Source organism: Pezoporus flaviventris, unplaced genomic scaffold (assembly GCF_033815535.1).
Source record: "Pezoporus flaviventris isolate CSIRO_AGI_PZ_B2104156 unplaced genomic scaffold, CSIRO_AGI_Pfla_v1 ptg000066l, whole genome shotgun sequence".
In the NCBI taxonomy this organism is placed as follows: Eukaryota; Metazoa; Chordata; class Aves; order Psittaciformes; family Psittacidae; genus Pezoporus; species Pezoporus flaviventris.
This window is the reverse complement of record NW_026892614.1, coordinates 20,697,608-20,709,810: the sequence shown is the minus strand read 5'-3', so window position 1 is coordinate 20,709,810 and position 12,203 is coordinate 20,697,608. Positions and strand designations below refer to the sequence as shown.

The following is a 12,203-nucleotide window of genomic DNA, read 5'->3' as shown; positions in this document are numbered from 1 at the left end:
TTTGAAAAATCATGGCAGTCAGGTGAAGTTCCCGATGACTGGAAAAAGGGAAATATAACCCCCATTTTCAAGAAGGGGAAAAGGGAGGACCCAGGGAATTACAGACCAGTCAGTCTCACCTCTGTGCCTGGCAAAATCCTGGAGCAGATTCTCCTGGAAGGCATGCTAAGGCACATGAAAAACAACAAGGTGTTTGGTGACAGCCAGCATGGCTTCACTAAGGGGAAATCCTGCCTGACCAATTTGGTGGCCTTCTGTGATGGGGCTACGGAACTGATGGACAGGGATAGAGCAGTTGACAGTTGTGCAAAAAAATTCGACACTGTCCCACACGACATCCTTGTCTCTAAATTGGAGCGACATCAATTTGATGGATGGACCACTCGGTGGATAAAGAACTGGCTGGATGGCCGCACACAAAGAGTTGTGGTCAATGGCTCAATGTCCAGCTGGAGATCAGTAACAAGTGGCGTCCCTCAGGGATCGGTGTTGGGACCGATCTTGTTTAACATCTTCGTCGCTGACACGGACAGTGGGATTGAGTGCGCCCTCAGCAAGTTTGCCAATGACACCAAGCTGTGTGGTTCGGTTGATACGCTGGAGGGAAGGGATGCCATCCAGAGGGACCTTGACACGCTTGTGAGGTGGACTGATGCCAACCTCATGAAGTTTAACCATGACAAGTGCAAGGTCCTACACCTGGGTCGAAGCAATCCCCAGGCATAGCTACAGGTTGGGCAGAGAAGAGATTCAGAGCAGCCCTGTGGAGAAGGACTTGGGGGTGTTGGCTGATGAGAAAATGAACATGAGCCGGCTGCAGTGTGCACTCACAGCCCAGAAAGCCAACCGTATCCTGGGCTGCATCAAAAGGAGCGTGACCAGCAGGTCGAAGGAGGTGATCCTGCCCCTCTACTCTGCTCTTATGAGACCTCACCTGGAGTATTGTGTGCAGTTCTGGTGTCCTCAGCATAAAAAGGACATGGAACTGTTGGAACAAGTCCAGAGGAGGGCCACAAGGATGATCAGGGGACTGGAGCACCTCCCGTATGAAGACAGGCTGAGAAAGGTGGGGCTGTTCAGCCTGGAGAAGAGAAGGCTGCGTGGAGACCTCATAGCAGCCTTCCAGTATCTGAAGGAGGCCTATAGGGATGCTGGGGAGGGACTCTTCATTAGGGACTGTAGTGATAGGACAAGGAGTAATGGGTTCAAACTTTAACAGAGGAACTTCAAGTTATATATAAGGAAGAATTTCTTTCCCGTTAGGGTGGTGAGGCACTGGAATGGATTGGTCAGGGAAGTTGTGAATGCTCCATCCCTGGCGGTGTTCAAGTCCGGGTTGAACAGAGCCTTGGGTGGTTTAGTGGAAGGTTTCCCTGCTCATGGCAGGAGGTTTGGAACTAGATGATCTTAAGGTCCTTTCCAACTCTAACTATTCTATGATTCTATGGTTCTATGTTGGGTTGCCTGATGCTTTTTATTAAAGACATTTTGAGAGATTCTTGGCCCAGGTGACAGCAGGGTCAATACTTAGAGTGGGTGCCTGTGAGAGGAGGCTAGAGGCATGAACTGCCAAAACATGATATAAGTGTAAATAAAAAGCACATATTTAGAAATATTTAAAACCAGTCATTCATCCTGAGGGCAGGCAGCTGGAGGAAAAATAACTGAATACAAATATATTAAAATTACAAGGGGGGAAGCAGGTGTTTTACGCATTAATGCGGAGTCCTTGCCAGTTAGTGATTCTTGCTATTTGGCCTTCTTATCAACCTAAGTTTTGCTACACAACTCATGCTGACAAGTAAATCCTTACTTATTCTGACTCAAAATGCACTAAAATGGTGTCCAGACATGGGGTCTGAACCCTAAATTTAAAATCATTTATATGTGAAGACTAAAGCAGCATCTAACTATCACTACCAAACCTGGAGCTAATTACCAAAAAATGCACAGTGAACTTTTGCCCTCTGGTCCCCCCTCAGCACTGACCCTTCTCATGCCAATGCAGCCCACAAGAAGCATAGGAAAAGAGTTGAGCCTTGATGTGTGGCTTGAACTCTATTTGAGGTGTGCCTGGAGTATAAAAAGCAACACAGCAGACTGCAGGCTATAGACCTGGCTTCAGCCTCCTGCACATTGAGTGCAGTCCATTTGAAGCAGTGGCTGGAGGTGTTTCCTGAAACCTCCTCAAGATCAGCATCTTCAATGTCATTGGTTAGTTTTACTGCACTGTTATAGCGTGCAACCATTTCTCCCCTTCTCCTTTATTTCGTATAACCCTGATCAAGTGATAACCACCAGTGGTGGTTTTAATGGATGAATCTAGTTGTGATGCTGCATCTAACTCAAAGTGAATTTGGGGAAACAAAAACCAATAGCCAAGGGCTAATTTGAGCATCTACCCACCTAACCACAGTACTGGTCAAGGTCTGACTCAAGTCAAGTTAAGAAACTAACATCTGCAGTCAGTATGAAAATATGATTATGAGTCAATTATCTTATTTCATAAATACCAGAGAACCAGGGCCTGCTGAGCTCTCCTTCACAGCAGCAGGCTGCATACCAGGATCTCTCCTTTAGCAGGAGCACTTCTCAAGGTTACTTCTTGAGGTTGAGAGAGTCCTTATAGCATCAGGTACTTGGTAAGTCAACCGGGAATAAGTGCACTGAAACTCTGAAATCTTAGCTAAGTGATATAAAGCTTTGATTGTATACACGTACTATCCTTTACACATACACGTACTATCCTTTACACATAAGCTAAGTCTGGATACAGCTGCACTTAAACTCCCCTCTGAGAAGGAGCTGAGAATGCAGTTTCTGAATTTCATGACTCAATGGGAGGGTCTCCCTGACAGTTTTGTCTTATCCTGTCCTCTGCAGTAACTAATCAAGTGTACCTTGCCACTGAGTCTTGTTAAACCACTGTCACATTTACTATCATATTTTCTAAATTGCTGTTTTATATCAATAAGCATATTGGTATTTCTGTCTTACGAGTGAAGTGCGTCACTCTATCAACGACATGTATGTGGTACAGAAAAGTGGTCTGCTTCCTTAGGGAAGTGGTGTACAGGCTCTGTACAGGCAGACCCTCATAGACCAAAATAATATTTGTGGTCAAGAAAAAGACTAATGATCACAGCAGGATCCATATCCAAAAGTTAAAATCTCACAGCTGGGAAGATAACAAAAAAATATTAAACAGGCTCTCAAAAAACCGCTGCTATTTCATCATTCTTTAACAGCCAGGATCTCATAATGTCATCAAGCAGCAAACTCTAACAATAAATGTCCGCACAAAGCCTTAATAAAGGCAGATATCACTCTCTCCATCTCTCCTGATGGAGCTGTTCCATTTTTTATACGTATTTAAATATTAATTTGACAAGAGGGAGAGACTGACAGTAGCTCAGTACTGCAGATAGTCGCAAGGGATCTCTCAGACTCAGATTCAAGCTCTCTCATGGAATAATACAAAGTATTTCTCTAGGGTTTGCATCAGAATTTTTTAATCTGTTCGAGGACACATTGCTGGTCAACAAAAAGAGAGAAAGGATAAGACCTGCTCTGGAACAGTGAGTAGTTCAGTTACAGAACGTTCACCTGGGAAGTGAAGGAGATGCTCTTAACCTGAGTTCCTTACCTAATGGCTGTTGGAGCAAAGTTCCCTCAAACTTTCCCAATGCCTGCATCCCTCCATGGGAAAAAAAGAAAGTCACCCTGGCCCAGAAAGGATCCCTACCATCTGAGCCAAATTCTCTGAAACATTTTGAGAGGTCAGAATTTCTTGATGGAAAACATTCTACTGGAAAGTTCCCAACCATCTCTATTTAAAACAGTGCTGGCTGTAATTTCTCATAGTTTAATTCAACCAAGATACAGTTCAAACCCTCGTGATTGTACATAACATCTTCAGAGTTCAAAAAACCAATAAATTCTTTTTTATTTAAGTGAAGACCAGCATTACTAAACAATTTATTTTCATTGAAACTGTTGAAAATGCAGCTGGGACAGACATTTTTCAAGAGAACTTTCTGTATCAGCACCAGATGTAGCTGAAGATTTTGAATTCACTGATAGATCCCTTATTCATAGTCCTCCCTGGTTAATTTTTTTACTTTATTTCAGGAAGGAGAAAAGAAGAGTAGCTTGGCTTGCTCTAGTCCCCAAGCTACACTAGTTAAACTAACAGCACAACACTGCATGTGAGCGCTTTATCAAGGCTTATATGAGTTTGACTTGCCCTTGTAAATGTAAAGTAGCTTCCATTTTTTAAAACTAACTCAATTTAACTCTATATCTGCACACCAATTTAATTTAGATGTATGCCACTTTTCTGTTTAGGAATTGGAATTCACTGGATTAGCAGAGGGGAGCTTTGACACAGAAAGAAAAAGGAATGAAGATTGAAAAGTAGGAAAAGAAAAGTAAGCTAGTAAGAGAGAGGAGAGATAACAAGAAACTGGCTGGAAAGTTGTTGCAAGACAGCTGGAAATCCTTTGAGTAAAACACTGCTGGCCACTCACAGACAGAAAAATGCTGCCATAAGAAGAGACAATTACAGAATTAAGAAGCAAAGCAACATACCCAGGGATCTGAATTGCTGAAAAACTGGCAAATAAATCCCAGATTTTGATAGGAATTTTTTTTTTTTTTTTTTTTTAAAAAAAAGTTAAAAATCAGCTTGGAGGCTATTCCTGTGTGCCTTTAGCATGTTCCAGTAGTTTCAAGTCCTGTTTCAGGAAGGACCTGACTGTACATTTGAGTTATCCAGGTGCTTCAAAGGCTCCAGCAAATTCCACTTTTTCCTTCCTGGTTTTGTCAGAGAATCACAGCTCTTTATCGATGTCAGTACAATGTTTTCACAAGCTTTGCAATAGACTCTGCTAGGAATTAAAATACCCTCCAAAGCCCTGGAATTACTTTGTGCTCTCTTGTGACTTTATTTCCAAAGCTGCATGTTTTCATACTACACTGCTTTCAGTTCCCCATGCCCATGTACAGAGAGATATGCTGTCCTCTATCAGTAAGCCTAGCATGCCTCTGTATCTGTGCTGGTTTAGGTGAAGAATATAGTAGTAACTGCATAAGAAGTTTAGGTCAGAGGCTGGGATTTTGCTGTGCAAAAGATCTAGAGGCTTGACCTCAGACAAAAAAAAAGCGTATTAACTAGGTGATGAGATTTTAGTTTAGAAGAGCAGTTTAAAACTATGTAGGGCTTTTTGCTTCATACCACTCACACAGGCTCAACAGAGAGATCAAGAAATTCTTACTAAAATTATGCAACAAATGGCTAAAAAGCTCAAGTGTGCCTTGTTGGTTTTTTAAGACAAGAGTGCTGAGAGGGGTGCTCAGTTTTTTAACAGGAGGAAATATTTTCTCATGAACTATAAATAAATTGCATTTGGAACATTGGGAGTACCATATTTTCTGGTGAAAGCAGAACACTATGCATAGCAAAGAACTAGTTACTGAGGTTCTTATGATCTAAAATAAAAATAAAATAAAAAATAAATAGTCCCTTTTTTTTGTCAGACACCATCTTAAAGATACCATCAGCATTAGTCAGAGACTACACTGCAGGCACCACACTAGTTTCTTACAGCCATCTAAGAGCCCATTCAACTTCCATAGTCAGAGGAAGGTAGATCAGGCTCCGCCTTTCTGTTTGCATGGAATACAAGGTCTTGAGCTGCATAGATTTTTGGCTGTCTCCCTTCATGGGGGGCTTCCAGGGGTGCCTGCCACTGGCAGCTCCCTCTCTGTCTAGCTCAGGAGCTGGCAGTCTTATCATAACTTCTGCGGCACACTGAGCTGTATATTTGGGTTACTTACATCTCCATTCACTTCTCTTCCACACCCCTGCCTGGCAACAAAATAAAAAACAGTGAAGCAGCATAAAGGTTAAATTGATCACAGCTTGGGTTTTCTATGGTATCACCTTCATCCTCATCCCTTCCATCTTCAGGGCACACAAACCCAGTTCTTAAGCAAACTGAATCAAAACTAACTTAGGTGACTCATAGAAAGCTACAGATCCCAAAGAGCTGGAGATTAACTGAATTCTAATTATATCAAGAACCACAGAAATGTGGACTTCACTGTTTTTTTTTTTTGTTGTTATTTTGATACCTTTTTAACACAATATAATACTAAAATAAAACAAAAATAATCTAAGCTCACATCTAACCCCCCCATGGTGTTTTAAAGATTAAAAAGCAATAAGATAATAAAGAATGCAAATGTTCAGACAGCTGCTTATGGAGAGATGCTGTTTGAAGTAGCAATTCTCTCTCCCTCTGCTGCAGCTGGGCTGCTCTTAATTATTAGCAAGGAAAATAACAGGTTCAGTAAATGTGGGTGCAAGTTCATTTTCACCATCAGTTGACTTCTGCAACTTTCACAACACTGCATTTGAGAATATGGACAAGTTTACACTAATGATGATTTCTACTGCAATTCTGAATATTAAATAGAGCATAGCGGATAGTATGAAGGGTGCTTTTGGATCACAATCATGAGGACTATCACAAAACACTACTTTAAAAATTGACATTCAATCCCCAGGTTTTGCACACACCCCAGTGGCCTTAGACAAGGACATGTTATTTACAACCACTCAGACAGATTTCTGGTCTGTTTTTCCAAAAGGCTGCAATAGCACCTCAGTTTGAACATAAGGCAGAGCAACTGCACTTAGGGGCATGAGATTCCCATCATATGCACAGAGAGATGGGAGAAGCTGCAAATGGAGCTTGCTACTCTGCCTGACCTGCCCCAGGAGCAGAGGGAGTTGGGTGCAGATCTGCCTTTAGAGCAGAAGAGAAAATAAGAAGCAGCTTGTCAATATCAATCTAAGGCTTAAATCTAAAGGATTATTTTCACCTTTTCTGCTACATGTGAGATGAAAAACTGTTACATACCTTACTATTCAGTAGACTATGGTAAACCAAGAGAGGATGGCAAAGAGAGTGACATATACAGATAGATGTGCACCTAAGTCAATCACTTACTTTGGGTTTCCAGCCCCTGGCTTCTTTCTCCGGAATATGTTGAGGAAAGTGTTGGACTTGCAAGGTGCCTTGCCATCCCCGACATGCATACGCACCACATCTGAGGTGGTGAAGGCACTGCGGACATTCCTCTCAGGCTTGGCTATGATGATGTACATCTTAGGAGTGAACATGCACCCCAGTGCCACTGTCACGCTCAGGCTCACTGCAAAACATGTGGTGATGATCTTGTAGTTGCTCCCAAAATAGATAGGCACAAAGGCCAGCCAGATGATACAAGTGGTGTACATGGTGAATGCAATGTACTTTGCCTCATTGAAATTGGCAGGCACATTGCGAGTCTTGAAGGCATAGTACGTGCAACTCATGATGAGGAGTCCATTGTAGCCCACAGGAGCCACGACACCCAGGTTGCTGGTGTTGCAGATAAGGTAAACTTCCTTAATGCTGGGGTAGGAGAGGATGGGCATTGGGGGCTCCAGGATGATCAGCGTGATCACCAGCGTCAGCTGCACACTGATCAGAATGGAGGCAATGACCACTTGGGCCCATGCACTCATGAAACGTGGCTTGCGAGTACAGATCTTCTTTTTGCTGCCTGCCAGGATGCGTGCAATGCGGTTGGTTTTGGTCACAAGTGCAGAATAGCACATGGCAGAGGAGAGACCCACCAGAAGGCGCTGGAGGTAGCAGGACGTTGTGGTGGGTTTAGCTATAAGGGTGAAAGGGCAGACATAACCCAAAAAAATGCCAGCAAGGATAATGTAGCAAAGCTCCCGGCTGGAGGATTTGACAACAGGGGTGTCCCTGTAGAGCACAAAGATAAGGGTGACAAACATGGTGACCAGGATCCCCAGGCAGGAAAAGACCACAGCCACAATTGACTCTATATTGCTCCACTGGAGGTACTTTACGGGGATGGGTTCACAGCCTGCAGTGTACAGAAAAGAAACAGAGTGTTAGAAAGGTAGCTGCTTGAAGAACTAACTTTTTTTTCCTGGCTCCCAATAGTTTATGCCTATGTGCCATGGATTATTGAAATCATTTTACAATGGAGTGAACTCCAGCATGGAGAAGTTTGGATAAAATATGTTAAAAAAAACAGCCAACAGTTTTGGGTGTCCCAAATGTTTGCTTATTGTCCTACAAAGGGAAATCAGATTGGGAACATTTTTTTTATAATTTTTCTGGAGAAAGCTGCTGACAAGCCCAGCACATCAAAGGCGGAGCTGGGAATAGAGCCCAGACAAACTCAGCACCGTCCCTTCATTTGAGAGAGAAAGGATTGTTACAAATCAGAATGGGTAGTTTTTTGACCTCCTCAGACTAACTTATTTTAATCTTTATCAAAATTACTGTAACTTGACCCACTACATTTTTGTGAAGGTGATTTTATAAATAATAGAATTAATTAGAGATATGCATGCCTTCAAAAATACTGGAAAGGCTCTCTTTTATGACTAGTGCAGATGTGCGAACATATGTATCCGCTAATATGGTACTTAACTGCTCTCTCTCACACTTAAGTTAAAGAAGTCTCTGGCTACCTTCCTCAATGTGCTGAAGATGTAATATCACCAATAAGCATTACAGAGAAAATAAAATCCTCTGTGTTGATACTATGGTTGTGAAACTGAAAACCTCAGTTCTGGCATTTATTCATTTCTGTTCTTAACTTAATAGTGCCAAAATGCTTTTAACATGTTTCGGTATCCCAAGATAAGTATCCAGATGGCCTTTACTGCTTTTTGTTTCGATCCTATTCCAGTTTCTCTTGGATCCAGCTCACCTATTATGCCTTTCCTCCACCTCTCAAGTCTTTCCCCCTAGTCCCTCACCATCCTCATCCCAGGTCCCCTTTCAGTGCAGTTTCTTCCTAGCCAGTCACCTCTCCACCCATATCTCCATTACTGATACTGCCAGTCCAGCTTTGCATGTCCTGGACCAGTTGCTCATCACTTCTTCCTGTCTGGGTTTTTGGACATGGCTGAGAAGAGCAGGGAAAAAGCAGTTATGTCAGTGAGCTTGTAAGGGAGGCATTCTTTTCCCCTCCATTTTGCTGCAACTTCTTAGCAAGGGACCTGATATTGTGATAAGCAAAAGTCACACTCAGACTCTTCCTCATCAGTATGGGGTGTATCTTCAGTAACCAGCCTCTGTGAACCAAGAGCTTCCAAGGCCACACTTTTGCTCAGTGTATATGAGTCTTCCACAGGGTGACATGAAATTACCATCCGATATCTCAACCAAAAAGTCCTTCCTTCCAAATGATAGAGAAGTAAGCAGAGGCATGGATCAGAGTTGAAAAGTTTTACTGTAACCTCATTTTGAGAAATAGAAGAAAAAAATGCTTCGTGTTTAAATAAAAAAAATAAATAAATAAAACAAATAAGAAAACCAGCCTGAGGCAAAGTCATGACAAGGAAAGATTCTGCTTGAACATGTAAGGTCTGCCAATGCCATAAGAGCTGAAAAATGTCTTTTAATTCCGTACCCTTTGTCTCTAAGAGGACTGGGCTGATTTAGCTACAGGTAACGATGTTACAGTTACCTGAAACATCAAAAAAAAATAAAATAGAAATGATAGTAAGTGTAACTAGAGGTTTTATTTTATAAAGAAAATCAATTCTATTTTGATCAAAGTGGTTTGTACAAGACTCAGATAGGTGAGAACACTTGTTCTTCCAACCACTATTTTTATGGTGAAGTATGAAGGAAAAGCATTTTATTAGAAGGGGGTAAGCTCTGGTCATTGGCCAGAGCAGCCCTGGGTAGAAGTTGGCTTCTTCTTTGATTTAATAAAAGACTAAGAATCAGAAACTTCTGTTCTTTGATTAATACATGCAAAGCTCTTAAACAAGAAACGAGTTTGTGATTGCTGGGAGGGTTAAGTTTAAATGTGGGCTTTAAGCTTAGCAGCATCAAGCCACAGTCATATTATTCCATTTTAAATGATGTTTTCAGAGCCTTAACCCTGATTCAGCATGGTAATTAAGCCTATTGATTGCTTTAAACTTATCCTGTGTAAGGTCTCAGTAATCTGTTTCATGAAATCAGTGTCATTCCTGTGCACCAGCAAGCCCCATGAGCCAGATATGCTACAAACTCTGCAAAAAGCTGCCTACTGCTTATATCAGCAAACAGTTGTTGGTTGTCAGCACCTGTGAAGGTGGGTCATTTCCCAGCTAGGAGAAAGTGGGCTGCGGAACCTTGCTGAAACTGGGGGAGGATATCCAGGAAATGGTGTTCTTACAGGTTTTTAAAAAACAACAGTCAACAAAACCCACAAAAATTCCCTCTCCCAAGCCCCACAACAACTAACTCAAACCTGAAAAAGCAGAGAACTAGCTGCAAAAGCTTCACAGTTAAAAGTTTCCAGTAAAAAGCTGGTTTGCAGCTTTCACCTACCATTTTCCCTGCACTTTAACCATAAATCATTTCCTAGAGCAGAAAGCTAATCATTTTTTAAATTATTTTTTTAAATCGTATTCATAATGCAAGGCCAATAAGACAATCCAGGATACTTTCTGAGGTCGTTAATACATCCCAGGTAACTGATGACCCCAAACCTTTATGATTAATTTCATCATAACTCCATAAAACTTCCTGTCTTATATTGTTTTATTGCTTATTTAAGATGATTTATGTAAACTGGGTTTACTAGTTTGACATTCATCCTTCTTACATTAGATTCTGATACTATAACAGATAGCTCTTCTTCTTGGCACAAGGCCTTAAGGTACTGGTTTTAGTGACTATTTGTCAGGTCAGGATTTTATCATCTGTGGTGAGCAATCCTTAGTGCCTGCTGACTCCAAGTCACTGAACAAATATTTAGGGGAAGCAATCTAAAAAAAAACCTGTACATTTAAAAATAAAATTTAAATGTCAGGAATGCTGAGCAACAGAGACTGATTTCAAATGGAGAGAACGAGCACCTTGACAAGCGTGTCTTGGGAAATGGGCTAGTATGTGCTTTACACGTCTTAAAGGGACTGAGGATTTTAAAGCCTCCATCTGTGATGGAAATTGGGACTGCATAAAACTGCATACATGTTTAGCATTTAAGATTTAAAGCAAAGGGAAAAACAATCTGAAATGTGAGATGTTAACGTCTGTGTCTAGATGCTATGGTGACTAGCAGGATATGAAAACAACACACAAAAGCGAGCTATAAAAAACCCATTTGATGGGAGAAATCCTGGCAAGAAAAGAGAATTTCAAATTAAATGGTACTGATGGTGACTCCCACAAAGTTCAAGAGCTGGAGTTTATCTAGCTCAGTCTCCCTTTTCTAAAGGTTAGGATGGCATCATGTTCTTTTCACAAATTTGTACTTTGTACTGCATTGCAGGTAAATGAATTGCAGGGGTTAAAAAAAGAGAAGTTTTTCCTCAATAAGACAGAATGAAGAAGCTGTGCAGGAGCAGACTACCATTTTGATGTTCTCTAGGAAATCAGTTGATGGCTATGCTGTCATTTGGCTGATGCTACTGTGATTTTAGAACAGCAGTAGTCCAGCCTCCTTGCTGAGAAGAAACACAAATCAGCAGGTCATCTACTGATTTCATTAAAACTTAATAGATTGCAACATGCCCCTGAGATTTTTTTCTTGCTCTGATGCTTTCCTCAACTCTTTTCAGCAGTACCTGTCATTTTGACATGCCCCCTTTTGAGCTATTTTGGGCAGCTCGTAGCAGTGAACAATATTTGCTCAAGTGCACATTGATCTCTCACTATGCTCTTGTTCTGCTTTATTGATTAAGAAGAGGTACCAGTTTTCTTCCCTGAATAGTGAATACAAACAATTTCATGAACCTCTAAAACTAACAGAATCCAGTCGTCTAGGGATATCTGCTTTAAAATTAGCAGACACTGATGGGCTAGGAGGTGGAAATTGAATATAAGCTTTCCCAGTTGTAAGGACATTGATGAAGGGTGCCAGGGATTTTCTAGTGTCTATTAAGACAAGAAATTTTTCCACAATTGGGGCCCTTACAGAAGGTATTTTTCAAGAACTCCTCTTCCTACAACCCACTTACACAAAACTTGAAGGGACTGAATGATCACTGTATCTTGACAAATCTGTTTGAAGCAGGTTCAGTTTCACACCGTGAAGAAAAGGAGGGGGCCAGGTTGTGGTGAGAAGCATGGGATACAGACAGATAAACACACATTTGGGACATG

The 12,203-nt window shown here is 41.5% G+C and overlaps 1 protein-coding gene across 8 annotated transcripts in view; it reads right to left on the bottom strand.

Moving 5' to 3' along the window:
* GRM1 (glutamate metabotropic receptor 1) overlaps positions 1-12,203 on the bottom strand; it is a 183,362-nt gene that overhangs the window by 21,011 nt on the left and 150,148 nt on the right. For all 8 annotated transcript variants that reach the window (XM_061471478.1, XM_061471477.1, XM_061471476.1 and 5 more), the window contains exon 8: positions 7,017-7,947. In XM_061471478.1, coding sequence (XP_061327462.1) covers positions 7,017-7,947 — 931 coding nt within the window. The remainder of the gene's footprint in view (positions 1-7,016; positions 7,948-12,203) is intronic.